General features: G+C 38.5%; 1 protein-coding gene across 6 annotated transcripts in view; it reads right to left on the bottom strand.

The window, feature by feature from the left end:
* Nucleotides 1-27,901, bottom strand: part of DTWD2 (DTW motif tRNA-uridine aminocarboxypropyltransferase 2) — a 94,534-nt gene that overhangs the window by 12,635 nt on the left and 53,998 nt on the right. For all 6 annotated transcript variants that reach the window (XM_075021682.1, XM_075021677.1, XM_075021678.1 and 3 more), the window contains one exon: nt 27,086-27,275. In XM_075021682.1, coding sequence (XP_074877783.1) covers nt 27,086-27,275 — 190 coding nt within the window. The remainder of the gene's footprint in view (nt 1-27,085; nt 27,276-27,901) is intronic.

Raw genomic sequence — 27,901 nt, 5'->3', positions numbered from 1 at the left:
TAGGTATTAAAAAACAGGGTAAACTGAGGCCATTGTTTCTCCAGCATGTATCCTGAGCAGCAGAGCAGGCACATATCCACACTTTTTCTCAACAGCTGACAGCCACACTCTTCACAAAGTCTTTCTACAGAGGTTGAAACCACCTCATGGACTACCTGCAGGCACACTGGCTTCCCCCTATTCGACATGGGCAACAATGCCTTAAGGCTTTTTTTTTTTGTAGGAGCTAGGAATAGTTTTGTCTGCTGGTTTCTATACTTCATTTCTTGAGTCTCATGCTGAAAAACTCCTAAGATCATCAGCATTCCAGAGAAGGGAAAATTATTCATGATTGCAAGACAAATTCTATGGAAGAAAAGCTGCCTGCACTCTGCCTTACACCATGCAGCCGAGAAGTGTGTAAGGGCAGCTCTCAAACAGCTGACAATGTACGAAAAGGCAACTTTCTAACGGCAACATCAGCAGCAACCAAATTTCTTCTTTCCTGGGAAGAGTCAGAGAGGATGGAAAAAAGTGGTCCCCATCCATTTTTCTGAAAAATGACATTCACTGGGATGAGACGTAAATACCACAGAGAGAGAACACAGTGGTGGAGATCAGGGGAAGAATACCTGACCAGGACAACTCCCTGGTACAGTTTGTCCCTTAGGCTTCTTTCAACAAACATGCATTTTACCCTACTCTTTACTCCAGAGCAGCACAGTATCTAAATAAGCGATCCTCAGTCACCTGAAATACCGCTAGGGTAGCCTTGGTCTATCACAAATTGGATAGACTCACCAAACGACTGATTGTCAGTCAGAAACCAGGTACGCTCACTGAATGAATAAAACACACAATGAGGAGCTCCACCAACTTAGAGCATAAATCGAATGGTGAGACAAAACCAAAACAACATAGAAACCAAACCGAATTCATATAGTTAATACATATTTCAGACATGGGAAGAATATCTTCTTGAAAAAAATTGCCTAGATATATGAAATATTTACTGTTCTCAAACATGACTGAGTAGGAGGTTGACTTCTCTCATTTTCAGCCAGCCTTGCCTTTTGTGGAGTTACTAGTTTCAGGTAGGGTATTGCAACAGTCTCATCAAAGCTTCTGCACTACCTAGATTTATTAATTCTTTGTCTGTCACCTGCATGTATCAAATCCAGCTGAACAAGCTTAATTCAAAGTTATGGAAATGTTCCTCCACAGTTAATGTAAACAAAATCAGATCATCTACCCCTTACATTACACTTCAAAAACTCAGAATAGGTATACATAAATACCCTATTTAAGTACATTTCAAAACAATAATCTGATATTTTATAACCACTTGTGCATAAAATGATAAACATACAATTTACTTTTTTTTTTTTTTTTTTAGCTGTCAAAGCAATTTGCAAATCATATGCACACTTTGGAATAACTTCAGTTACTAAAAAAATACAGCAACGTCAAGTTGAAAAAACAGCAGCCTATTTAACACCACTCACCAAAATAAACAACAGTATAAGACAGAAGATGAAAACTATTGCAACCAATTCAAACTAGAGAGAGGAATTTAGATAAGCTGAATGCAATTACTCACTGGAATGTAGCCAAAACACTGAAATTAGCATACCTATTCTCTTTATAAGTGCAAGGGAGTTTGGGGGCTTAGTTTCCAAGCCATCAGGAGCATGAAGCAACACATACAATCCAGTTTCGTTTCTATGTGTAACTCAAGACCCAGGGTTTCCAAAAGCCTGAATGTCAGCAATTTTCACAAACTGTTACATTAACTTAACAAACACTGGCTTCTCTGCCACCGCATCACCCTCTTAGCAAATGCTACAGCCTTTGAGTATTTACAGAGGATTTGAACCACAGTAAAAACAGTAACCCTTCGGTATTTCTCAGGTCTGAGTTCCTCTTCTTCCAAGGCCCTCTTTGGAGATCCCCCAGGCAAGTCACAACCCAGCTGGTCCTGGGTTCCATTCAGAATTGATGGAAGCAAAAGTGTTGCCTTGATGGGGTCAAAGACCTGCTGTTTGAAATTTTAAAAATTTAAGTCAGTAAAGACCAGCAACTGATTTCTGTTCTTATTTTAAACATTAGGACTGGAGCTCTTGCAGAAAACTCCAAGTGCTATCCTCAGTCCTCTCCTTACTGTCAATATCCTTATCATTTTACCTCTTCTGTGATGATTTCTTCACCAGTACTTTTACTAGCTTTACTCTCCAAACAGAATCCAGCATTATGCAGAATTGTATCTGGAAAACAGTGCATCCCCAAGAGCACAGAAAGACTATAAAGTTAGTACACCTGTCTCACAGGGCACACTCAACATCTCTTGGTTATTTTCTGTCCTGTTTTCTGCAGTTAGACTACAGGCACCTCAAAACAGGCAGAGGAACAACATATCCTTCTGTGGCTTCTGTGAAAAACCTAGTACTTACTTTAAGTTCCCCTCCTCTTTTACTTATATTGATAGTGTCCTCATAAAATCTGAATTTCTGTTTGGGAATGAATTTGCTCAACTCTCAGAGAATAAAGTAAGCAAGTACCATCCTGCTTAACACGGGCCGTAGTTATTGTTCATATGTACTGTTACTGTAATAAATAACTTCCAGAAAAAATACCATAAGCCTTTTTTTTTTTAAAAGGAATTCAAAAGGCACAAAATAAACCAGAAAGAGTACAACCACATCCTGCCATCTCACCCATCATTCTAGAAACTAAGAAAAAATTGCTTTTAAGGTGCTGAGGAGGAAGACCATTCCATGTGTGCTACTGCACAACTGACCTCAGACAGAAAAGGTAAGCAGGCATGGGAAAGATCTTTCACTCAGTATTCAGTTAGCACAAGCACCTTTTAACTGTAAGCCAAAACAAACTATTTTCTGTATCTTATAGAAATTTCATGCAGTTAAATAAAATTACCTTCGTGACAGAGAAGATAGCCTGAGTAAATTTAGTCTTAGTATGCTACTGAAATTTAAATCAAGAATATAAATAAGTTATTTTGTTCAAAAGCTTAGCTTTAATTTAAAGTGACATCTTAAGAGCACTTTGTTTCTAAATACTGGAGGGAATAACTGCCATGCAACTGTCACAAATGGATAGCCTGAAAAAGTACATAGATGTCACAAAAACCCCTGTTCACTTTGCATGGCTTTTGATTGAATATTTAGGCATATCCATTACATTCCTGTGTATCTATCTTTCATGTAAAATGGTGAAACAACTTATAGATTATATTGTGACTTTCAGGTAAACTTGAATAAATTTGTTCAATTTCTACAAAATTACAAGATATTTTGCACATTATCTTTGACAATTTCCAATGAACCCCAAAACATTTCTCTTGGGGTATCCCACAAACCCTTCCTCTCAGGCAATTCATGGTGTCAGGTTAGACTCCAGAGTCTTATCACTACAACAAGCCTCAGAATATCTCACTACTGCTGTGATGGGAACTGCAGTAAATACGTAATATTACATCTTTGCAAGAGAAGCACAACTGCTTCTGCTGAACAATGGCTGTGTATAGGTTTTACCTACTTATGCTCCTTTCAGCCTGTGCAGAAAAATCTGAATTCAGCGTTGCAATTCAGATTAGTTCTTTCACAGGTCAAAACCAGAAGCCTTCATACACCCTTATAAAACACACCTGTGTAACAGCAGTCCCCAGAATTTCTTTCATCATATGTAGTTAATGTATGAAAATACATTAAACTTCTATGCACTTTCAAGAATGACCTTTCTTTGCTTCTGGAACCAAAACAATTTAAGAACCAGATTTTATTGCTGTGGGGTATTACATGCTAAAGATAAATGGTCCAGAAGAAATCAGTAGAGCTACTCACTGAACGACTTAATGCTCATCATCTGAATATAATCCTACACAATGTCTCCTTGTTCCATGACTATGTCAAATGACAACTCTTTTAAAAATATCACCTCTGTGTTTCATGATGTCTCCTTCCTATTACTGTACAAACAAGTCTGAAAGAAAATAAATATCCACCAATTTGGTATATAGAAAAATATTTGAGAATGCCATAAGTACATTCTGGGAAAAAAATAATTTTAGTGTTTTACAATATTCTGACATTTCTTTTAAAATAACTTTTTAATAAGGATAACTCAGACTGTAAAGAGTATTTCTCTACTGTGTTCCTTGCTTTCATTTTTAGACATAGTTGATTGACAGGAAGAGAAATTAAATTGCAAAAGGAATGTGTCCTTCACAGACAGAGATTCTTACATCACATTCCCACAGAAAATTTTGGGGGGGGAAATGGGACAATAGAAGAAATTTCCTCAAAAATCCCCACAAGTATATGCACTTTCTGCACCTAACCCCTGCCAAAGTTTAAGTTTTTAGAGTGCACCTACAGTGCTTCAGCCAAATTTGTTCAACAGAGATTATTTCCCAAGAGCTGGACAAGGAAGCAATGAACATAAAGAGGAAATGCTACCTTTAAAAAGTAAATCAGAATAAACGCAAAGCTCTTATGATCGTACAAGACAACATTACATTTTCCACATGTAAAAAATTGTGGTAAATGAACCAGGGCAGAAAAAAACACTGTAAACAAAAAACTTTACCAATATCATCATTTATCTGCTGAAGACAAGTTTCTCACACAGCAAGCTTCCCACTTTGTAATTTAGCTTGTGTAAAGACTGGAGAATTTGATACATAAACATGAAACTTCCATTTATTAAATAGTTGAAAGAATTGCAAGCCAAATACCTACTTAAGTTAAAAAATAGCAACTAAAATAGATACCTCACTTTTCTAAATATATCTGTAATATATGTCAATATTGATCACCTTTACACATGACACTGTATGAGGTTAAGGTAAAGTTCAGGTTCCAAAGCACAATTTTTCTTGCAGGAGAACCTGGTAATTCAAAATACTCAGTACCATGTATGCAGACTGTTTTGATAAAGTCCAACAACTACCTAATAATTCCTTAGGCTACATATTACATATTAATGCACCATGAAATCAAAGATCTACACAAAAACATGGAACAGTTTGCAGTGGTCTCCTTAGCACTTCATTTGCTTTATAAAACTATTTACAACAGGCCCTTCTTCTGCCTATGCAATCACTACTGAATTGTTTCCACCAGGAATCTGTCATTACAGTTTTTTAAGAACTCAAATTTTTACAGTCTTCTCAAAAATGCTAAGAGAATTCAACAGTTTAGCACTTGTCACATCTTGCAAAATCAAATAAAATTGCCTCCGATTTAGATTGTCAAATAAGGTAGCGTAAACACCTGCAAACTTTAGAAGTATCACCAAAGTAAAAAATGTTTTGGAAGTTATTTCAGGTGCCCATCTGCATACTTTGAATCCTTAATGTTACATACAATATGGAAGGGGTAAAATTATGGAATCACAAAGTTTCAAATCATTTCCCACGATGTTTGTCACCACTTACACAATGCATGGAAAATGTAAAGTATGAAATAAGTGTCCACCCCAAAAGAAGTTTGGAAAATAAACCTATGCCTACCTGAGAACCTCTGTTTTCAAAGAAGAAAACAGGATGTTCTGGCCTACACTTAATAAATAAGATGTAAACAGTAAGTAAATATTAAAAAAAAGAAGTAATCTCTTCAGTATTGCTGCTCTGCGGAAAGTAAGTATCTAACTTACTAGATAAGTAACACGAACTTTTACATTAATGAAAATCTTCATCAGTAGAAGTTATCTAAACCTGCATTTTCTAAGGTGTCAAGACTAGGCTGCTGATGGTGACAGATAAGCATCAGCCTCCAGTGCTGGAAGGAGATTGAAAGTTTGTATGCATGTCTCCTGCTTCCCCGGAAGACAAGACATTGGACTTGATGTCAGGAAATAAGCTGAGCTCACTTTTAGTGCAACATTAAGTAAACCACCTTCCTTCTCTGAGCTCCAAGGTCTCTATCTGTAAGATGGTATTTACCCAATGGTGTAAAGCACTTTGAAGACTGAGGGACTGGATGATGGAGAAGTCGGAGACAAATCAGAAACAGTAAGTGCTGTTTCTGGAGATAAGAAGAGCATCTTCGTTCTGCTATTTCTGTGCAATATATTTCTAAAAAAGCTATGGATATGGCAAGGAGAAAAAAGTAAACTTGAATTATGCCAATCTTTCTTACATATAGGGATAAAAGAAAATCAAGGTTCCCTTCACTATTTCCCCTGTGTTTCTTGTATGAAAATTTACAAGCACAAAAAGCACTACAAAAAAACCCAGGCCACCTTACTATCCTCAAAGAAAGCAAAATAGTATGGTCTTTGGTTAAAATAGATAACTGAGATAAAGTGAAAGTGCAGACAAGCTGTAGTTCTAATCTAAAAGTAACAGTTCAAATTCCTGTAAAATAAGGCAGCCTGAGGCTGAGCCAAATGGCTTACATAAAATTAAGAGCTAACAGACAGTGAATTGTAAGGAAAGGAAAGTCCTTACAGCTAAGGTAAAACAGAAGATAGGACTGACCCAGTAATATTTGGACTACATATTTTGCACAAATAATTGAAATAACATCTGATTATGGTCTCAGGTTCTGAAACTGCAGGTTTTTACGTATAACTAAGGAATGAAATAACTTAATAATGCCATTATGTAATGTAAAAATAATTAAGTCCAAGTCATACAAGGCATGTTTGGCAGTTCATGAAATGACTATGCATTTTTAGTTAATTTCCACGCATTGTAATTTTTTGTATTTAGAGAAAGAAAGATCCAGAAATTATTTCCAGTAATACCTCTCTTGCTCTGCTTACATTTAAAAAATGAATGTCAGGCAACAGATCAATATTTCATGGAGCACAATTCTTTTAATAATTAATACAACAGGAAAGTGCTGCAAGTAAATGCAGTCAGTGAGCAGAGTACAGATCTAGAGAACGGGGTCATGAAATGAAGGAAGAAAATTTAATTACCTGTATTGTCACAGCCATTTAACTTTAATTACCTGCAAATATCAGAAAACTGAAAAGGAAAACTAAATACCTCAGTGTCAAAAAGTAGCATTAATGCAATAACATTGTTCTTTGGAATCTACTAATTACTTTTGCTTTCTCTGATTTCTTTCTTTCTTATTATATGTGAATAGTAAGTAAGCACTTCCTTGGATACGGAAAAAGCCATGGAAGAAGCTCCTGAGAAGAACTTTGGCAAGGGCACAAGGGAACATGTAAAGAAAGACTAAAAGGAGGAAGAAGCCTTCAATTAATCTAGTTATTTGAAAGCAAGCTCAATCAAAATGAAAAATATTTCTAGTTTCCATTTTATAAAGTGGTCATATCCCATGAGAACTTCAGCATGGGTACAATGGTACAAAACCTGCAATTGCTCCTGAATTGTTCTAGCAGCAGGATATTCAGATAGTCAGCAAAGAGTTTGACAACAATTATGAAAGAAATGGCAAAGAAATAGATTAAAAGCCAAGTTTCTGCCCAAGAGTAAAAATAGCGTACTTTTCTGACATCTAGCAAATTACCTGAGACCTTTCAGTCACAAAGAAAATGTCACTGTATTAAGAGGTAATAAATACGTACTTATGACCAGAAAAATATCAAAGTGGGCCAATGTCATTTAAATTAACCTAAATGTCAGGACAGATTCCTGTTGACTGCTCAGCATCATATCTCAACTGTGCATGAAGTCCTGACCCAAAGCAATGCCCGTTTCTCTCCCTCTGATCTCCATCTTCTCAAACAGTAATTTCTGCCAGTTCTAGCACAAAATACTTTGTTCTTTAGGGTCCAAAATATTCTTTTGAATGTTTCAGTTGTAATGAGACAGCAGCTAAAACCTGAACACATCAAACATTGCAGAATATATAGTAGATTTTAATTATTATCTTTGTCTTTCAAGTTATACAGCAGAAGATATGAGCTACTTACTTAATGAAAACAAGTTTTCTCGCTACATCAAAAATTAAACAATTTAAAAAAGCCAACATAACTCACAAACAAAAATTTGCTGTCAAAGCTCACAAAGACTTCTACAGCCTACAGATAAGTGGGCTTTCCTGTGGGATTATTAGTCAAATCACCACTGTCACATTCATATAAATAAAAAACATTTATAACAAGTCAGTGAAAACAAGGTATTTTTCTTCTGTTAGTAGAAGGATGCATGGCTGAATGCATACCACTTTCTGGGACCTATATTATGACAGTCTTCCCCATTGCAACCGTTGTTGGCTGGCCTTTGTTGCCTTGGGTTCTGATTTGCCTCCTGCCCATCTGCACCACTTATTCATGACCATACCTCTTTCCCTTGCAGAATTAAGCTGGGCATTGTCCATTTACTTGCGGTCTATGGCAAAATTTGGTATTTAATCTCTCTCATGCAAATTGGAAACTGTGACAAAGGAAAACAGAGATAGGAAAACAGAAAGATAAAAGAGAGGATGAAAGGGGACTGTAATAAAACGTATTTACTACTTGTCACCATTTATTATTTAGTCCTCATATATTCAATTGCCTAAGTCCCATAACTGTGGAGGATGAAAGACTGTATTTTTCTATGCATCTCCTCAGCTTACTGAATAGGAGATTTTATAAAAATTATTCAGACAACAAACATCGGAAAAGGAATAAACTAAGATACAGCCAGATGATAATACTGATTCTTTCTATTTTCCTTGCTCTTCTGTTCTGCATGTTTTCTGTATGCAGATGACTGGATGTTTTTATATTTCTGTTTTTACATTAAATGTAATCCTCTCTCAGGGTGTTCAGACAGTTGCCTATACATCTTAAACTGTATTATACTCATGTCTGTGAACACTAACTAACTGTATTAGAAGTAAGTTTTTAACCTCCTCTAGAAGGAATTTATCTAAATGGAAGATTACATTTTAGAATAGCTGCTTGTCCCAGCAAAGAAATTCTTCTGATTTTTGCACATGCTTTCAGAAACAGACTGCTACTCCTTCTTTAAACTTCTATGTTTGAAAATGGCAAATCACCAAATAAAGTTTTACTATCTAAACATACCAGAGAACTAGACCACAAAAAACACTTTCTGTTAAAAAGCACATCAATGTAACTATTCACACACCTTTAACCATTACAGTTTGTCTATCAACTCATTCATAACTTTACCTATCATTAATCATTACTGGAAAAATAACAGAATTAATTTCAGCTTCTGCTCAACTATGCATGCTGCCAGTTTTGTATTGATAATTCCAGCATTGCTGCAAGTTGAATTGCTGGCAGAAGACCCTACTGCCAACTACAATTCAAAGTCCTACACCTATTGACACTTTCACATTTTATCCTAAACCAGATGGCATTTTATCACTTCCCGTCTAGCATTTAATCCCTCGTCTTTCCCCATTGGGCTTCTCCTACCTAGTAACTCCAGTGGCGCCACTAGAATTGAAAAGCAGGTGGATCTCTTAAAGGAACAGCTTTTTTAACTTTTTCTTCTCTTTTAAACAAATAGAGTGGCAAGAGTACGTTGAGCCAGCTTGTTTGAACCAAGACCCCTTACCTTGCCTTCCCTACTCCAAGTGCAGTGCCTTCATTTCTTACTGCTGATACAATGCTCAGTAAGGTCCTGCCAATAGTTTGAGCATCCCTTCACTGAATCGTGCAGAAGAAGGATGAGAATACTCTTCCAAAAGAGTCCCTATGATGACAGCATTTCAAGAAAGCTGCTTGGTAAGACTTACTCTCAGACACCCCTAAGCATCTGTGAACACATGCTCACCCAGCAGAGGCAGCACAGAAACCATGAAGTCAATCCATTAAGTGCTATTCACTTTGCACAGCATGAAGTTTTGACATGATCAACAAGGTAAATTGGCAAAGAATTCTTAAAGCAGATGTTGATGTGACTGACTTTGGTGAAAGATCAAAACTCTGGAAATTCAGGCAGCAGTTTGTGTTGACAAGTGCCCAGACATATTACAAGATGGTCAGTGAACAATGGGAAAGAAACAGAAATGCACAAGTGTTTCATAAATATTTCATCACACTGTCTTCCAAATTGTAACATACGGATTTGGGCCGCATTTCTCAGAAGCTGAGAATAAGGAAAAGTTCCCCCTGCCTGATACATTGCCAAAATTCTCTTTCATTGACTGGAGTTCAAGATAGTATATAACCTTGACATTGCAAATTTCTAGGGCCTTTTTAGATGACAGCACGTCAACTATAAACTGGTAGTAACACTTCTAATTAACTCGTTTATGAGGTCAAAGACCATAGCTTCCTGTCATTGGTAACACCTTTTGTAAACCTCTCCTGTCTACTGAAGACAATGGAGTATTTTGAGAGGGGGGGGCGTTGAGTACCATGGTATTTTAAATTACCAGTAAGCATTCTTACAACCTGATTACATTGTTTGCAAATTGAAGCATGGTCAGTGAACTGCAAGCATCTTATGCATGGGATGAGAATGTTACACAAAGGACAAACAGAAGGAAGTAAATAAACTCAGCAGGAATGATCCCTTTATAAATGCAGTGCTAACTAAGAATATTTGTGTGGTACCTTGAAACTTTGCAGCTTATTGCCACGAACAAGTTCATAAACAAATCGTCCTGAAGGTCTTGGATCAAAACCATTATGTTAATGCAAATGTGCAATCTATTTTAATAGCATTATGACAATGCATTTTACCACAGGATTCCTAAGATCTCATATAAATATGAGTAACTGGCTGTAAAAAAAGAGGTTTAAAAAAGAAAGCATATGGTAGCATTTACCTCACCTACTAGTAGGTCACATTTTTTTCTAGTTCATTTAACAGTTCATTTCAAGCCCATAAAACTGTGTAACAAAGAATACTTAATTCAATTGGAAAAATGGGGAAAATTGAATTTAAGAGAATGTTTAATTACTCTGGGAAGAATTTGGCTAGGATGCCTGAGCTAACAGCCCATCACTTACGGGAAGGCATCATAAAAAGCTTGTGGGGTTTTTTTTGTTTTGTTTAAATATGTTGAAAGCACTTCGGCAAAACAGCATTTCTAGCAACAGGGGCTCCCTAAACTCATCTTCCCTGGTACAGAATTGAGAATATGTGCATGGAACTAAAAAGCTGGTATCATTTGAGAGCAACCTGCTGACTGTTCTGTGCAGTCAGCACCAGCCATTTAGAACAACCTATCTCAAAGGGAAAACCTTATGCCCCACAGCTTGCCACCTATCACACGACTCCTCTGTCATTCCCACCCTGGTTGTCTGGAGAAGTCCGATGAAGTCAGGAAGGCACCTTCCCACTTTGCCCAGGGGACAGAGGGACAGCTTTGCGCTGCTCCCCAAGTCTTTCTGAGCTTGTCTGGGAGTCCTTACAAGGTGAAGTCCCAGCACAGATATGAAGACCTAGAACTTGTGCATTGTGCATTAATTGCCAGGGTTTTGGTAGCAGGGGGCAGCAGGGTAGTCCTTGGTAGGAGGAGATGCCCTGTGCCAGACACAGCCAATTCCAGACAGCTACACAATAGACAAGTTCTGCTTCAAGCCCATGCCCTGGTGGTAGCCTGGACCATCACTATTGGAAGACCAGGACCGCTTAGCAGAGCTGGGGACTCCATCCAACGTTCTCTGTTGCAATAGCAGGGCACTAGTGAGTGCTCAGTTCTGAAGAGACCCAGCAGCCAGCAGTGCTGAGGTGCCTGTGGGGGAAGTTGCTGCCCAGGCTGTAGAGGGAGGGAGGGCACTGCCAGAGAGTGGGGCGTGACTGTCCCAGATGGGCACCCCAACATCTTGGACAGGAAAACAGAGGACCCTGGTGGTGAGTTAACAACACAGACTGATCAGACCACTCCAGTTACAGTCCTTCACTCAGAAGACTGAAATTGTCTAAATGAGGGAGGCCCACAGCCCTTGCCCCAGGGAGACACCTCTGCTATGGTATATTGGGTTTACACGTGTCCTGGTTTTGGCTGAGACAGAGTTAATTTTCTTTCTAGTAGCTGGTATGGTGCTATGTTTTGGATTCAGTATGAGAAGAATGTTGATAACACTGATGTTTTCAGTTGTTGCTAGGTAGTGTTTAGACAAAGCCAAGGATTGTTCAGCTTCTCATGCCCAGCCAGCAAGAAGGCTGGAGGGGCACAAGAAGTTGGGAGGGGACACAGCCAGTACAGCTGACCCAAACTGGCCAACAGGTGTATTCCATACCATGGGATGTCACGCCTAGTATATAAACTGGGGGAAGTTGGCCTGCGAGGGAATCTCTGCTGGGGAACTAACTGGGCATTGGTTGGGGAGTGGTGAGCAGTTGCATTGTGCATCACTTATTTTGTATATTCCAATCCTTTTAGTACTATTATTATTATTATTATTATTATTATTGTAATTTTATTACTGTTACTATTATCATCATTATTTTCTTCCTTTCTGTTCTATTAAACTGTTCTTATCTCAACCCATGAGTTTTGCCTTTTTCCTTCCGATTCTCTCCCCCATCTCACTGGGTGGGGGGGAGTGAGTGAGCAGCTGCACGGTGCTTAGTTGCTGGCTGGGGTTAAACCATGACAACGTGGCAAGGTTTTGGGGGAGGCAGGGAGGTCTGCAGGGATGGCTTCTGTGAGAAGACAGCAGGAGCTGCCCTCATATTGGACAGAGCCAGTTTTAGCCGTCACCAAGATGGATCCACTGCTGGCCAAAGCTAAGCCTATCAGTGATGTTGGCAGCACCTCTGGGATAATGTATTTAAGAAGGAGTAAAAAAACCCTACACAACAGCAGCTGGGAGAGAGGAGAGAAATATGTGAGAGAAACAGCCCTGTAGACCCCCAGGTCAGTGAAGAAGGAGGGGGAGGAGGTGCTCCAGGTACCGGAGCAGAGATTCCCCTGCAGCCCATGGGGAAGACCATGGTCATGTAAGTAGTCATCATGCAGCCCATGGATGACCACAGTGGAGCAGATATCCACCTGCAGCCTGTGGAGGACATCTGCTGCAGCATGTAGATGTGCCCTGAAGGAAGCTGTGATGCTGTGGAGAGCCCATGGCGGAGCAGGTTCTTGGCAGGAACTGAAGACCATGGAGAAGAGCCCACGCAGGATCAGGTCTTCTGGCAAGACCTGTGGCCCCATGGGGGACCCACGTTGGAGCAGCGTGCTCCTGAAGGACTGCACGCCATGGAAAGGACCTACGCTGGAGCAGGGAAAGAGCATAAGGAGGAGGTGGAGGCAGAGACAAAGTGTTATGAACTGACCACAACCTCCATCCCCCATTCCTCTGTGCCGCTGAGAGGGAGGGGGTAGAAGAATCAGGAGTGAAGTCGAGCCTGGGAAGAAAGGAGGAGTCGGGGAAAGGTCGTTTTTAGATTTGTCCTTATTTCTCATTATCCTGCTCTGTTTAACTGGCAATAAATTAAATTATTATCCCCAAGTCAAGTCTGGTTTGCCTGTGATGGTAATTGGGAAGTGACCTCCCTGTCCTTATTATGAACCAAAAGCTTTTTGTTGTATTTTGTCCCCCTGTCCTCTTGAGGAGGGTGAGTGATAGAGCAGCTTGGTAGGTACAAGGCAGCTAGCCAATGTCAACCCACCACAAATGGCTACAGCGATGTGGGGAAACTGGAGCTGGGGAGATACCACTGATGGCTCTACAGAGCAGAGTCCCAGGTAGTCTGCACCTATGTCACTTGTAAATGGTGACCTCTGTAGGGGAAAAAGCCTTTGGGATCAGCTGATGGAGGGATATGTGGAGCAATGGGTCAATCCTGTTGTTGCCACAAAGGAGACACCCCCCGAAGGGACAAAGTTTGGAAGCCATGATAGATGAATATTCAAACAGCTACGATGGTATGGATGCATGTTTTATAGAGACAAGGGGTGGAGGTTGTTGAAATGTTGACCCTGGAACAGGACCAGGGTGACAAAGGGTAGAGATTGCAATGCATGCAAATGTTGAAACTATTGCAATGCTCTTAATTTTGGTGTTTTCCAGGGGCAAGGCAGGGAGTTTCACTGAGCACATATAGACACTGCTACCACATCCATTCCTCTTGTCTGGTAGGAAGGGCAGAGTTTATAAGATGTGTCTATTAAGGTTATGGTGACGCTAAAAGCAGGGCTTGTAATGAATGTAACATGCATTTTGCTGAGGAGAGGGGTGGAATGCATCAGGCATAATTGTCAGGGGTTTGGTATCAGTAGAGCAGCAGGACAAAGCACTGCAAGAAGTAGCCAAGGGCTGCCAACACCTCAACAGAGCCACCACAGGTCACAGCCGAGCCTGCCAGTCAAATGTGGTGCCTCTGACACAACCAGAGGAGTATGCAACTCAAAAACATATTTAAGAAAGAGTAATAAAACAAACAAACAAAAAAAAAAAAAAAAAAGAAAAGAAAAAAGGAACAGGGTCAGAGCAGGTGGCGAGAGGAGGCAGATGAAAAGAAAAAGACCAGACCAGACCAGGAGGAGGAGAAGGGAGACAGGAGCCAAACTAGCAGCAGACCAAGCAGAGGCCAGAGCTGGAGCAGTGGCCGAACGAGACGTGGTTGAGTAGTGGGATGCTGAAGAGACTGCCATCTGCAGAGGAACGACCGCACACTGCCCCCAACCTCGTGTGCCATCTCTCCCCTCACTGAAGGGGCCAAGTGTAGCATGCAGTGAGGGGACTGGACAACAAACTGGGGAAGGGGATGTTTCAAAGAGACAAGGGGAGCCTTCCTAAAGTGTGTGTTTGGTTTTTTCTTTCTATTACCAGAATCAGTAATTAGAAGGTTGTTTATTGACAAAAAATTAAATTTATTGAAATTACATCAAAATCAGTAGAACATTTTTTCCCGCAACAAATCTGGCAATTAAATCATACTGTAAGCAAATGAGGAGTGACAGAAGAAAATGAGTAAATACAAACAGGTTGAAATGCTGGGACTACAGTGAAAGAGGGGAATCAGACCTATGGAAAAGAGGCATACCTCTGGTATAGCAGGAGAGTACTGACACCTGAAAAACTAACAAAGTAATGCTACAAATAAGGTAAACCCACTCGTATATTCCCAGCAGTAATGAAAGAGCATAGCAGGGTTCTGCTTCCTGCAGCTGCGTTTTTCTCAAAACTTGTTTAATGGCATTAGCTAACAGTGTGGCTCCAGCTCACTCTTAATGGCTATTTTGAAGTATATTTGTCTCCTCTCCTTAATTTAGCCACAGAGGACAGCACCAAAAGAATGAGAGCAATTCTGCCACCCGTAGATCATCAAGCATTGCAGAAAAAGTCCAGCCTTGCATTCCAAGTATGACTACACAGTATTCCCTGTAATAATTGTAACAATCATTGTCTCCCACCTAATCCTCAGTTTAACAATTTTGCAAAACCTGAAGCACGCATGTCTCTGTGTTACTAGAACCTGCGATGGGGAGGATTTTATGCCTCTTCAGCTTTGTAAGAGAATCTAATTAATTGGATTTTCCCAGTTATTTAGATGGCATAATTTAAAAAAAAATTAATATTAAAAAACTTTTGTACAGACGTAGAACAATTATCAAAAACTAAATCCATGCCAATCCACCTACAGTTCACATCAGGTCATTGACATGAAGTTAGAAACTGTTTTAAAATCCATAGAATTTTTTCTGAGATTAAATTATCAGAAATTCCTTTTATTAGTAGGATAGTTCTGTATATTAATGAAGAAATCTGTATTAAGAAAAGTTGAAATTACTTTTCTGAGACAACAAAACCTCCTAGACAACCACAGACTATGAAATAAACAGTGTTTTCCGTTTGCTCCCATATGCACCTGTCTGTTAGGACTTATGAAAATCTGCTAAAATAAAAATAAAATTCCCTATGCATAATTAGCCAAAAAAAGAAGATACTAGTGATAGACACCTACTCCCTTTTTCAGAGCTATAAGCACTTCTTGTCCAAGTGACTTCAGCATTCCAATTCCAAATTTACCTGTTCCGCTCAGTTACGTGTATATCTAACTGTAATAACTACTCCTATAAAAATACAAACGCTTAACTAATTACAAAAAATTAAACTAACAGTTGTATGACTTCACAGATGGATAAAGCATGAGATTTACAAAGTTCTTCATCTTATCAACTTCCCTGCTTCCTTCTGACCTTGTGGCAGTCTCTTACGTTCCATATAATTCTTTTTCTCCAGCCTATGAAGTGACACCGTCTCCCTCCCACTTTGAAACAATGAGCTATTAGGACTAAAAGCAATCTTGGGAAGCTCACGGTCAATGGAAGAACTGAACCCCTGTTTTCAGGTAGCAAGAATTTTGATTTAGGGTTCAAGACTTAATCATGTCTTCTCCCATTGCCTTTGGCACAACAAACTAGGAGCTGTTGCTGCCCCTGAATTCATACCTCATCACAAAAAAATGTGTATTTCAGGATTTGTAAGAGAAATTTTTGTATACATTGTGGAAGACCTTGAACTAGTAACCAAGGCTGTAAAATACAAACAGGTAAGATTAATAACTGAGCAGGGTAAAGAGACCACTCAGTTGGAAGGGACTCAAGTACAAAAAAATGCTGGACAGGGTATTACATTACATGTAACGAAGTAAGTCCTCAAAGACTGCATGTTGAAAGTCTTGTATGAAGTTCATCTATCATCACATTTGATTACTACTACTTAACAGAATGTCAGCTTGTGGTGGGTTGACCCCAGCTAGACACCAGGTGCCCACCAAAGCCATTCTATCACTCCCCCTCCTCAGCTGAACAGGGGAGACAAAATATAACAAAGGGCTTGTGGGTTGAGATAAGGACAGGAGAGATCACTCACAAATTACCATCACGGGCAAAACAGACTCAGCTTGGGGAAAATTAACTCAATTTATTACAAATCAACCAGAGTAGGGTAATGAGAAATAACCCCAAACCTCAGAACACCTTCCCTCCACCCTTCCTTTCTTCCCAGGCACAACTTCATTCACGGATCCATTCCCACCCCCCCACCCCCAAAAGGTGCAGGGGGATGGGGAATGGGTTTTACGGTCAGTTCATCACACATTATTTTCTGCTGCTTCATCCTCCTCAGGGGCAGGACTCATCACACTCTTCCCCTGCTCCAGCGTGGGGTCCCTCCCACAGGAGACAGTCCTCCATGAACTTCTCCAACGTGGGTCCTTCCCAAGGGCTGTAGTTCTTCACAAACTGCTCCAGCATGGGTTCTTTTCACGGTGTGCAGTGCTTCAGGAGCACACTGCTCCAGCGTGGGCTTTCCATGCAGGGTCACAAGTCCTGCCAGAAAACCTGCTCCAACGTGGGCTCCTCTCTCCACAGATCCGCAGGTCCTGCCAGGAGCCTGCTCCAGCGCAGGCTTCCCATGGGGTCACAGCCTCCTTCAGGAACCCACCTGCTCCAGCGTGGGGTCCTCCATGGGATGCAGGTGGAGATCTGCTCCACTGTGGACCTCCATGGGCTGCAGGGGGACAGCCTGCCTCACCATGGTCTTCCCCACGGGCTGCAGGGGAATCTCTGCTCCTGCACCTGGAGCATCTCCTCCTCCTCCTTCTTCACTGACCTGGGGGTCTGCAGGGTTGATTTCCTTTACATGTTCTCACTCCTCTCTCTGGCTGCCATTTCTGTCTGTCCTCACAACTTTTTTTTCCTTCTTAAAAATGTTACCACAGAGGTGCTACCACTATTGCTGATGGGCTTGGCCTTGGCCAGCGGTGGATCCGTCTTAGAGCCGGCTGGTATTGGCTCTGTCAGACACAGGGGAAGCTTCCAGCAGCTTCTTACAGAAGCCACCCCTGTACCCGCCCCCCCTGCTATCAAAACCTTGCCATGCAAAGCCAATACAGCTTGTCACCAGGTCAATTTTTTCAACCTTTTTTTGGTGCTGAAGGAGTAGAAGGTCAAATTTTTTTTAGCCATCTGTTCACACTATGCTATGCTTATCTCCTCAGAAGCAGCTTCACCCACAGTGCTCTGTGATTGCTTTGTACGATATACCACCAGCCTAACTGTGCCAAGAGTGCCTGCTGTGCAAACCAGCTCATTCTTCCTTCTGAACTAATGGCATCCACTGCTCCAAGTTAATGGAATACTTTTCTGTATCACCTTTGCAAACCTCAACAGCTGTTGCAAGAAAGCCTGCAGTGCATACTCTAATGCTTGTGGCCTCTTCCTCAGTTGTGGCTATGCAAAACATCCTGGGATAATGTGCTTCTCAGGAGGGTGCCAGCTCACGGAGTACAAGACATAATCAATGTAATCATATTAAAAACTATAAAAGTCACCTTAAGCCATGTGTCTCAAGTTTCTGCTATAAAGTTTGTCAAAGCTCATGCTTTGTCATTTGTAAAATTTCCAGACAATAAGAATGATTCTGGTTCAAGACATAAATGTAAATCTTTCTGATAAAGCTAAATAAGTTAGATTCATAAATATATTTCCTCTGGGACTTTCTGGAAGAGCTCAACTGAAATTTCTTCAAAGATTATTTTCAAAGAAAAAAGCTCTGCTGACTGAACTGTTGATTAAAAGAGCTTTTTATTGAAGGTCTTTAGATTTTAATACTAACTTAAAACAACCACAAAGTTTATTAAAATATCCTACAGTATTTTTAAAATCATTCAATATAGCAATTTGTATTACCTAAAATCAGTGAAGCTGTGAAGGAACACAATTAAATGTGATCTTCAAATGCCTCCAATTTATTGTGTCTTTGTAGTATATCTTGCAATAAAGAATTGCTAATCTCTTCATTGATTAACATTGATTAAAAGCTCAAACTGCCATTTGTTGAAGAATTTTAGTTGTAACAGTTTCTTCTTCATTACAGATGATGTCTGCAGGAATTGTACCCTCTTTTCCTTTAATACCCCCTTTCCATAGATATTGTCATATCTACCTCAGTCTCATTCTGGACAAAAACGTGCTTTCTTAAATTCCAAATATAATGACATTCTACTCATTATAATCTTGCACAACTGCATTATCAACCCAAAGTTTCAAAACATGAAACAAATCCTCCTTTTTCAGATAGAAGACCATTTACAGAGTATTTAAATATGAACTATAATGTAGGAATACAACAAATAATGTAGAAATAGGAAAAAGCCAGAAAACCCCTGAAGTGTTGGCCATGGTGTCTAGCTCAGTAAGAAAGATGAAACAACACAGTCACAGGGTGAACAAAATTTAATCCATAAGAGTGCTGGTGTTCACTTACAGACAGTTTTATTATAGGCTTTTACCACCTGACTGCTAATTTTAACTATTTAGAAGTTATAGTGGACTGCACAAGTACTTCTAGTTCATTTCAGCACAAAATGACCAAACTTAGTTTAATACACAGCTGTGTACGTAGTGCTTAAACATAGCCTTTGCACTGCTCCATGCTCAGTGGGTGTCTTCATTGAGCACTACCTGTCTCACAGATAACGGCTTGCAGTTACAGCAGAAGTTCTGACTTAGCACTGTACTACCAGGACAGCACATGTAAAGCTAAAATAACACTCAAACCACTAAATACAACCTTTAAACTTGCTCCAAGAGACTAAAGCCAGTAAGGTCATACTTCAAGATGGGAAAACTTTTTTTTTTTCTGCAGGAAGGTATTTCTGCATTTGAGAACTGCAACATCATTAAAACAGCTCCATGTGATTGGAATAATAGCAAGTATCAACTAGTATATAAAATAAAAATCAAACCAAGCATTGATTTTAAGCTCTGGTGTATTTAGTAACAACCAAACTATACATCATAGTTTAAAAAAATATTTTAATACACTTATTAACTTAATACTTCACAAATCACTATTTTTCATTTTCACTAAGAATTTAAACCCTTTAAAACAAGAGTTGCAATGCAATTCCAATAAAAAGAAGAGTAGGGACAGCAGAATATTCTCTTCCTTTAAGAAAAGATCAGCTAAAAAGTACAGAGTGTTAACTGAGACAGGTTGTAACTGCAACTGTTAAAGTCTGTGATCCATGCAATGAAGAATTCAAGTACGCACAAAGAAGCAAATCTGCTAGGAATGTTTTTGATATTCCTGCTGTCTTCTCGTATTTTTCCCCAAGAGCTTAGAGTATGATCCTTCACATCATTGCTTCATAACTCAATGGTTCAGAACTTTCTCAGAAAGAAAAGTCTGTGATTCACCCCAGTGATAAGCCGTATCTGATAGTTCACTTTTGCAAAGTCTTAAACCCTCTATATAGGTGCACACTGCAAGGGAGTGAAGGTACACAGTACCCTGTTAACAATCAGCATCTGGAAGACTGATTCTTGAACTTTCAGGACTATCATGTAGTTACATGTTCAGGTACAGAGGGCTCCAAGTTAATATTGCCACACTTACCTATGTCTATAAAATTTTGTACAAAACAAAACATTTTAAAATCCAGAATACTGTTATGGGCAAATTAAGTTTCTACAAAATCACATGTAGATGTGATTTATACCTAGTCTTTCTGGTGTAATAATCTCCTACAGTAAGAGCAGATTTGTTTGTAAACAGCAAATATTCTTTTTATTTCCTGTAGTACAAAAATATATTTTAATATCTTAGTGAAATGTAAAGTAATAGTAAAATAAATCTAAAGTAAAGTAGTAAAATGGTTTTTTACTGGAATTTTTAAATACTTATTAAATATCAGTAGTTCTTAAGAAATTATGAATGTTTTAGGAAAACGCATTTCACTCAAAATCACAGAAGCAAAGAAGAAAGCTTAAGAAGAATATTAATTCTAACTGGACTTTTTCAGTATACCAGTTCCAAGCATGTAAAACACTAACAGTATCTCCCTGCCTCCCATTTTATTATTAATATTATTCCACCCTTAAAAAGCAATTCATAGTCTTTAATGAAGAAACACTATTATGTCCTCTCATTGTCTTAGAAAAAAATATGTATCCCAACACATGTGTAGGGACAAGTATAAGTATCAACCGCAGTGGGAACAATAAGAATATTCAGCAAATGTTTAATATTTCAGTCTGGCATACTGAAGCTCATCTCTATCACCATTTAGTGGTACTATCTCAAAAAGCAAAAAAATGTTTCACACAGCACAGTCAATAGTACTGCTCAGCTTTCCAAGAGTTTCTTGGCATAGTATCTTAGTTTACTTTCATTACATTATTTTTACTCGTCCTACCACTTCAAAGTCTTTTTTGGTTCCATTTTGCATTAGGCAGGATTTCAGAATTTTAAAAGAACTATTTTATGTTAAATGATCTATAATTTTTCTATTATTTTAATAAAGCAAACATTTTAACAGCCTCAGGGGTACTAATTACATTTTATGCTCCACTACAAGGACTAAAAAAATTTAGGCAAGTACAATGCCAAAATACAGATGTATTTAGTCCACATCCCTTTGACTTTCCGTAAATGATCAGACCATATGAGCATTTATATAGCTAGGTTCAATTCAGTTAGTACTGAATTCAGGTACAATTCAGAATTGGCTTAAGCCACTGTTTACCAGGATCACAACCACGCTTATACAGCACATGCTGTGACCACACACAGCTGTGGTAGGATTGCTACTGAGATTTATATAAGACAGACTAGTTTAAACCTATTACTTCAAAACTATCTCAAGGACGTATGCACACTCAGGAAAATAACCCTCTCAAGTGTGAGGCAGATATAATTTTAAGATTCGAAGTGTCAACACTCAAAACGGAATTAAACACTGGAGTCTCTTCAGACTTGAAGGGTGCATGATCTTCAATATTTGACTATTATCTTGTCTAGCACAGCAATACTTCTTGTCTTTTCTCCCTGGAGAAAAGAAGGCTCAGGGGGTACCTCAACACAGTATTCCAGTACTTGAAGGGCAGCTACAAAGAGCACAGAGGCTCTCTCTTCACAAGGAGCCACATGGGGAGGACAAGGGGCAACAGGTACAAGTTGCACTGGGATAGTTTTCATCTAATTCAAGAAATTTTTTTACAGTGAGAACAATCACTAGAACAACCTCCCCAGGGACATGGTGGAGTCCCCATCACTGGAGGTTTTCAAGATGTGACCACGCAAGGTGCTAGATAATCTCATACAGGCTTCCCTTCCCACAAAACAGTGGACCAGGTTATCTTTCGGAGTCCGTTCCAACCTGGGCCGTTCTATGAATCTATGATTCTGGTCCATAAGTTTTTTGCAGGGGGTCCCACGTGAAAGAAAAAAGACAAGGCATGAAGACATGATCCCACATGGAGAACTGAAGAAGGTAACTATAAAACATAAGAAAAAGCCTGAAAGGAACACGATAAATTCTCAAATATATGGCAAGGCCTGAGTATTAGAGACCTGGTAATTTTCAGAGTCTCTGTGGATCTCCACTCTGAATAATTATCTTTTATGACCCCTAAAATTTCACCCATGGATTCTTTCATTCTTGCCATAAGATCAAATCACTCAGATAACCCAAAAGGCCTCATAGAACATTATGTACTTCTAACAAAAACCAAAATTTTGAAACCATTTGCATTTTGAAAATAAAAGAATTTTAAGGAATTTGTTTTTAACATTGAGTTCTTCCATAATGATAAAGTACAAACCAGATTAGTAACTTCACTTCTGTCCTCTCAGACGCTTGCTGCAACCAGAAACAGGTGAGGCAGAATTTGGATGACTAGTAAGTCAGCAGGGTGTATTTTTTTCATAGATATGCTTCCTGTCAGGTGTTTCTGACAGGCACCTCAGGTGATGTTCTAGTTACATCAGTGTGACCAAATTAATGTGTTTGTAATACAGAAGGTTAAGTAAGAGATGAACTTATCCTGAAGTATTATTCACTTGCTGCACCTTATTTACTCAATACTGTGCTTGGCAGGTTAAAACAAGTATTTTAGTTCTACACGTAATACAGATTCTTTTTATGTCCCTGCATTTACATTCTGAATATATAAAATTTTGCTCTTTGGAACAGTGCAGTTTTGAGCTTAAAGACCTTCTCAACTATTGGACAAAACTGGATCAACTATCTCTCTTTTCATTTTACTACTCAATGAATTCTGCTGGTTTATGCATGACTGACCATTTTCTTTATACTTGTTTAAATAAAAGTATGGTTCACAGGCAAAATGGAACTATAACACAGGGAACAAAATTCCAACATGAAGTTGTTTAAAGAAGGTATCTGGAAAATACTTTATTTCCAACATCTTTCCCATATGGAAGTAGGACTTCAACTCATGTTACTTAATTCCACTGATTATTCTCAAGAGTTATCTGTTGTAATCAACCATTGTTTCTCTAGCTGGTTAGCTCCTGATCTATTTTTCTCAGCAGCAATGTGCAAAAGTGAAGCAGAGGAAAATAAGTGTTAATATGGAATAAAGTGAAACAAGACAAACATCATTACCAAAAAATCCAGGTACCATAGTAAAACTATAAGCAAAATATTAGCTTTTTTCTAAACAAAGAAATACTGTCGATTTCTTTCTGGTTCAGCTGTTTTTATTTCAACAGGTCATTAGAATCTAAATTTAGCTTACATGTTACCAACTGAATAGAGAAAAATCAAATTTTATAGTTTACAATATAGGATGAGAAATAGGTTCTAACACAGCAATTATAATTATGAAATAGCAGTAATCGAAGATGAGTAACAGCCCAGAAGCTACTCTCAACACCATAATGAAAGAGAAATTGAAGATGACGCTATCTAAAAGAAAAGACAGATAACAAAATGGATTATCTAGACATAGTACTGTTTCATATCATAATGCTCCTACTGATCTGATCTGCCAAAAACACTGACTATGGGCAGACAGAGGTAGTAGTTAAGTGCCATAAAGCAGCAATCACGGGGAATATGCTCAAATAACTGATCTTCCAAAAAATCAAAATCCACAGTCCAAGACAGTCTAACTGTCAGCAATAAAAAAAACCTGAAACAATGATCAGGTTTCAGCTTTATAGAGGAAGGTGGCATGAACAAAGTTGATTTAGGCACACCAGAAGTAACTGACTTAAGTCAATTTTTAAATGACTGGACAAAAAAAAACACCTTTCAAAAACATGCAATACATTTCTGTTTCTTCCAGGTTTTGCAGAGATAACCTGTCTTACATGTACCCATTGAGAGGAAATTCTGTCAGCAGCAAGTACATAAGAAAAGGGAAGCGAAAAGGAAGGCCATCTAGAACACCAAAGCTACTACTCCCCAAGTTAATTTTCAAGAAAGGGACACTAATCACAGTACAAATGAATAAAAAATGGGCTGTTGCAGAATAGTGGGCTAGAGTTTATCTGCAACCATTGGATCTTATCTTTGAAAATATTAATCTGTTTCTCTCAGGCCAAAAAAAAACCCAAAACAACCCCCCACACCAAAATAAATAAGAAAAAAGAAAGCTGCAAAAGAACAGGAATAATTAAATAATTAGTGGCTTTGGCTAACAAAGCTAAAACTATCTTTGCAACTTTTAAAAGGAACAGACAAGAATGAAAACCGATTTTTTTCCTCTCTCTGCCCCTCCCCGCAAATGAATAGATTAAGAAAAAGTGTTTTCTTCTGCCTTTTCTAACTGGGGAATACACTCTGCAATTGAGAATAGCCAATTTACAGAATCTGTGATTTTTTACTTTTGCTGGCAAATTTGGTAGGGCCCAACTAAAGAGATTATGAATGGAAACACTTTCTCACCTAAAGGCAAGTCATGTATCCATGGTCAGGTGCCTCAGCATATGACAAATGTACTGCAGAATTTGAAATGGATTGCAGTGAAATAAATTCCATAAAATCTGTCCGTAAAGTTGCAGTTAAATTGAAACACACTGAAATGAATCCCGTAAGTTCCTAGATGTAAATTCCATCTGTTTTACCATCTTCCTCTGAAGGCCAAAATAATTTGACTAAAACCTAGAATCTACTCTTCTGTTTCACTTACACCAATATAACCTAATTGCTATACTATAGTAAGAGCCTAAAAGCAGCTCCCAGATTTGATATAAAATAGAATTCATCCCTTAAAGCAAATTACTTGTAAGACCTACAGTAACTCTTTTCTTGAATTAGCAGCATGTTGACTAACAGTATTCCATTTAAACTGTTCTAACATCATAGTCATATGGCTTTGGTTTTTAAGTTTGCAAATTGCCACCTCCTCTCCCCTCCTGAAGAGGTAGTCATCTTCTCACTGATCAAAAGTTAATCGAAGGATGAAGAGAATTTTTTCTGTTAGTAAAACTGTTGGTATTAATACTTTTTCTACAATATACTTTCAGTAATGTCCCTGAATGAAAATGGCAGCTTTGTCAACAAATTACACCTGGACAAATAATACTAGTCTTATGGAAATACTTTAGAAAACGAAACAAAATCCTTGTTTATGCCACCCAGTGGGCACTATTTTTTATAAATGTTGAAAAATTTCCCTCTAAGACACACTATTATAACAATATATGGGTAGAAATATCTTACAAGCATCATGCCATCTACAAGAACCTGAGTGATCAGGACAAAATTCCGCCCCATTTTGATCTGTAGCAAAACTGCTCCTATATGTGATTTTGGACAGCCAAATCAACCTAGCTGATGGAAACAAATATTTCAGAACACTTACACATTTGTGAAATCACACCAAAAGTCTGCAGTCCCAGAAGTTTCAAAACACCACAATAAAGGAGGAACTGCAAACTAGTTATAAACTGGAATGAAGATTGTAGTTAAGACAGCTACTTACAGAAGAGCTGTATTCATTGTATTTGACAGTTCGAGGAGGTGCACATCTTTCCTTTCAAAAGGGCCAGAGGCCCTTCACCCCTCCAGCAGCTGTGTGCTTTGCCACACCCTAGCTCCCTACCAGTATGACCCTGGGGGAACTAGTCAGGAGCAAAATCAAGATCTCACTGTAAGAATCAACACAAGATAAAACCTAAAGCAATGGCAGCGCTAAACTTTAGACAGCAATTTGACTTTCAAACGAATTCAAACTTATGGTATTGCACACAAGTTCCAGCCACAGAAGTAATGTAATGGTTTGACCAGTTTTTCCATGCTCCATTGACAAGCATATGACAAAACTACAAAACCAAAAAGTTACATTTCCTTTCAAAGACTTATAAAAAATCCAACCAGTAACCTTTTCCAGCTTCTGGATTTAGAAGAAGTTGTTTATGAATGATGCACAATGCAGGTACAAAACTGCAGTGTGCCAAATTAAAGCCCTTCCTAGAAAATCTGTAATTTGAGCATTTACCTCAGACACACAATTGTAGTACATAAAGAAACACCTCCTGGTGTGTTTACATGACATAAATATAAATAAGTTCAATCTAATAAGAGGAGAAAAAACTTACTCAATAACAGGAACTGAGTCACATTAGATTAAGTTTTACCTTCAAAACTTATACTCAGGACTCCTGTGCCAAAGCCACACTCAATTATCCACTAAAAAATTCCTTGAAAAGTGGTGTCATAGCATTCACAATGCAGCAACAGGAACCTATGTCCATTAATGTTATTAACATTCTATTACAATCTAGGGTATTTTCATTAGGGTAGGGACAGTTGTAAAAATTTTATAACCACAGCTTAAGTCTTATTGGCAGTTCAGGTGGGTGGATGTTGATGTTCCCAGGGAAAAAAAAGAAGAAAAAACAACCAAAAAACCCAACAAAATCCCCAAACCACATGAGGCCAGAATTTGTTCTGCTTAAATTCTAAGAAACATTTGCCAAAAGTCAGAAAGTTTTTAATATGGTGAAGATCAAATATGCAGGAAAGAGTGTGACACTTTTGTAAGAGGCTACAAAATTCTACCTTCAGCTTTCCTATTACTGTAATGCAACATACTCATGCAGGGGGGGAAAAATGCTTATTTCATTGGATATGTTATAACATCTTAGGCAACAGGCAAAAATTTTCTACACAAAGCAGTTTTCAATTTTGCAAAACAATGATCCACTATTAAGTTAGATGCATTAACTCAAAACAAACAAAGACAAATTTCAAGTGACTGAGCAGAAACCCCCCAATATTTACAGCCATCTTTCTCACAGTCTTATAGGTTGTTTTATTTAATTGTTCAAGTTTTCCTTATCTTGTCAGCTGTTTACAGCTGAGAAGGAAAAAAGATTTCCATGATTTTCACCCTCACAAAAATACTCCATTCTGACTGGTCAGAAGGCAAGCATCTATTCGAAACACTTAGAGATTTTTATTCTACATATTATAACTCACCTGCTTGGGAAGCCGGAAGAGAGAATTTTTGTAAAATATATCTTTAGCCTGACTCCATGTTCCATCAATGATGATCATAACGGATGGACTAGAATACATCACAGCAACTTCTTCCAAATTGGTTGCTTCAGCTCCAGGATACAAAATTAGAGTATTGGGATTTCTGCACACAGTTGCTAATTCAGGATACCTTCGATGCACAGACACACAAAATGACAATAATTGTTATAAGTTTTCATTACATACTTCCAGATGTTCCAAGTTACTAACTCCCACTCTTCTTCTCCAAATTTTACTTAAGTTTCAAAAATAGTCCATCACTCAGCTACTACTTTCTCTTTCCACAGCTCATAAGTTGTTGATTCTCCCTCAGGTACTAAAGGGGGGAAGGGGGGGGGGGGGAAACACACACAAAAGTAATCAATGAAAGCTGGATAAAGCATTATATCAGGAATATTTTCTGATGCTTTAATCATTAAGTCTCTAACATCTATTTGAACCAAAGATGTTTTGAATTGTTTACCAAAGCTCAACATACGTATTCTAGCAAAATTCATTCAAGCACTTGGCACAGAAATACTACAATCATCCCATTTTGAATCTTGTATATATAAAGAACATCAGCAATTCATGGTCCACATCTAGAGGACATTTTTGAAAATTTTACCATCTCAATTTATCTTTTTTTTTTTTTTTTTTAATTACTACTTCTACAGTTACAGTCCCCAAACTTGTACATTGTCTTCTTCCTTCCTGTTGGCTTCTACATTTGGTAATGGCACTAGATGAATAACTATTAAGTGTTCACTTAACATA

This window comes from Buteo buteo, chromosome Z (assembly GCF_964188355.1).
Source record: "Buteo buteo chromosome Z, bButBut1.hap1.1, whole genome shotgun sequence".
Lineage (NCBI taxonomy): Eukaryota > Metazoa > Chordata > Aves > Accipitriformes > Accipitridae > Buteo > Buteo buteo.
The sequence above is the reverse complement of the archived record's forward strand: the minus strand, read 5'-3'. Positions and strand labels throughout refer to the sequence as shown.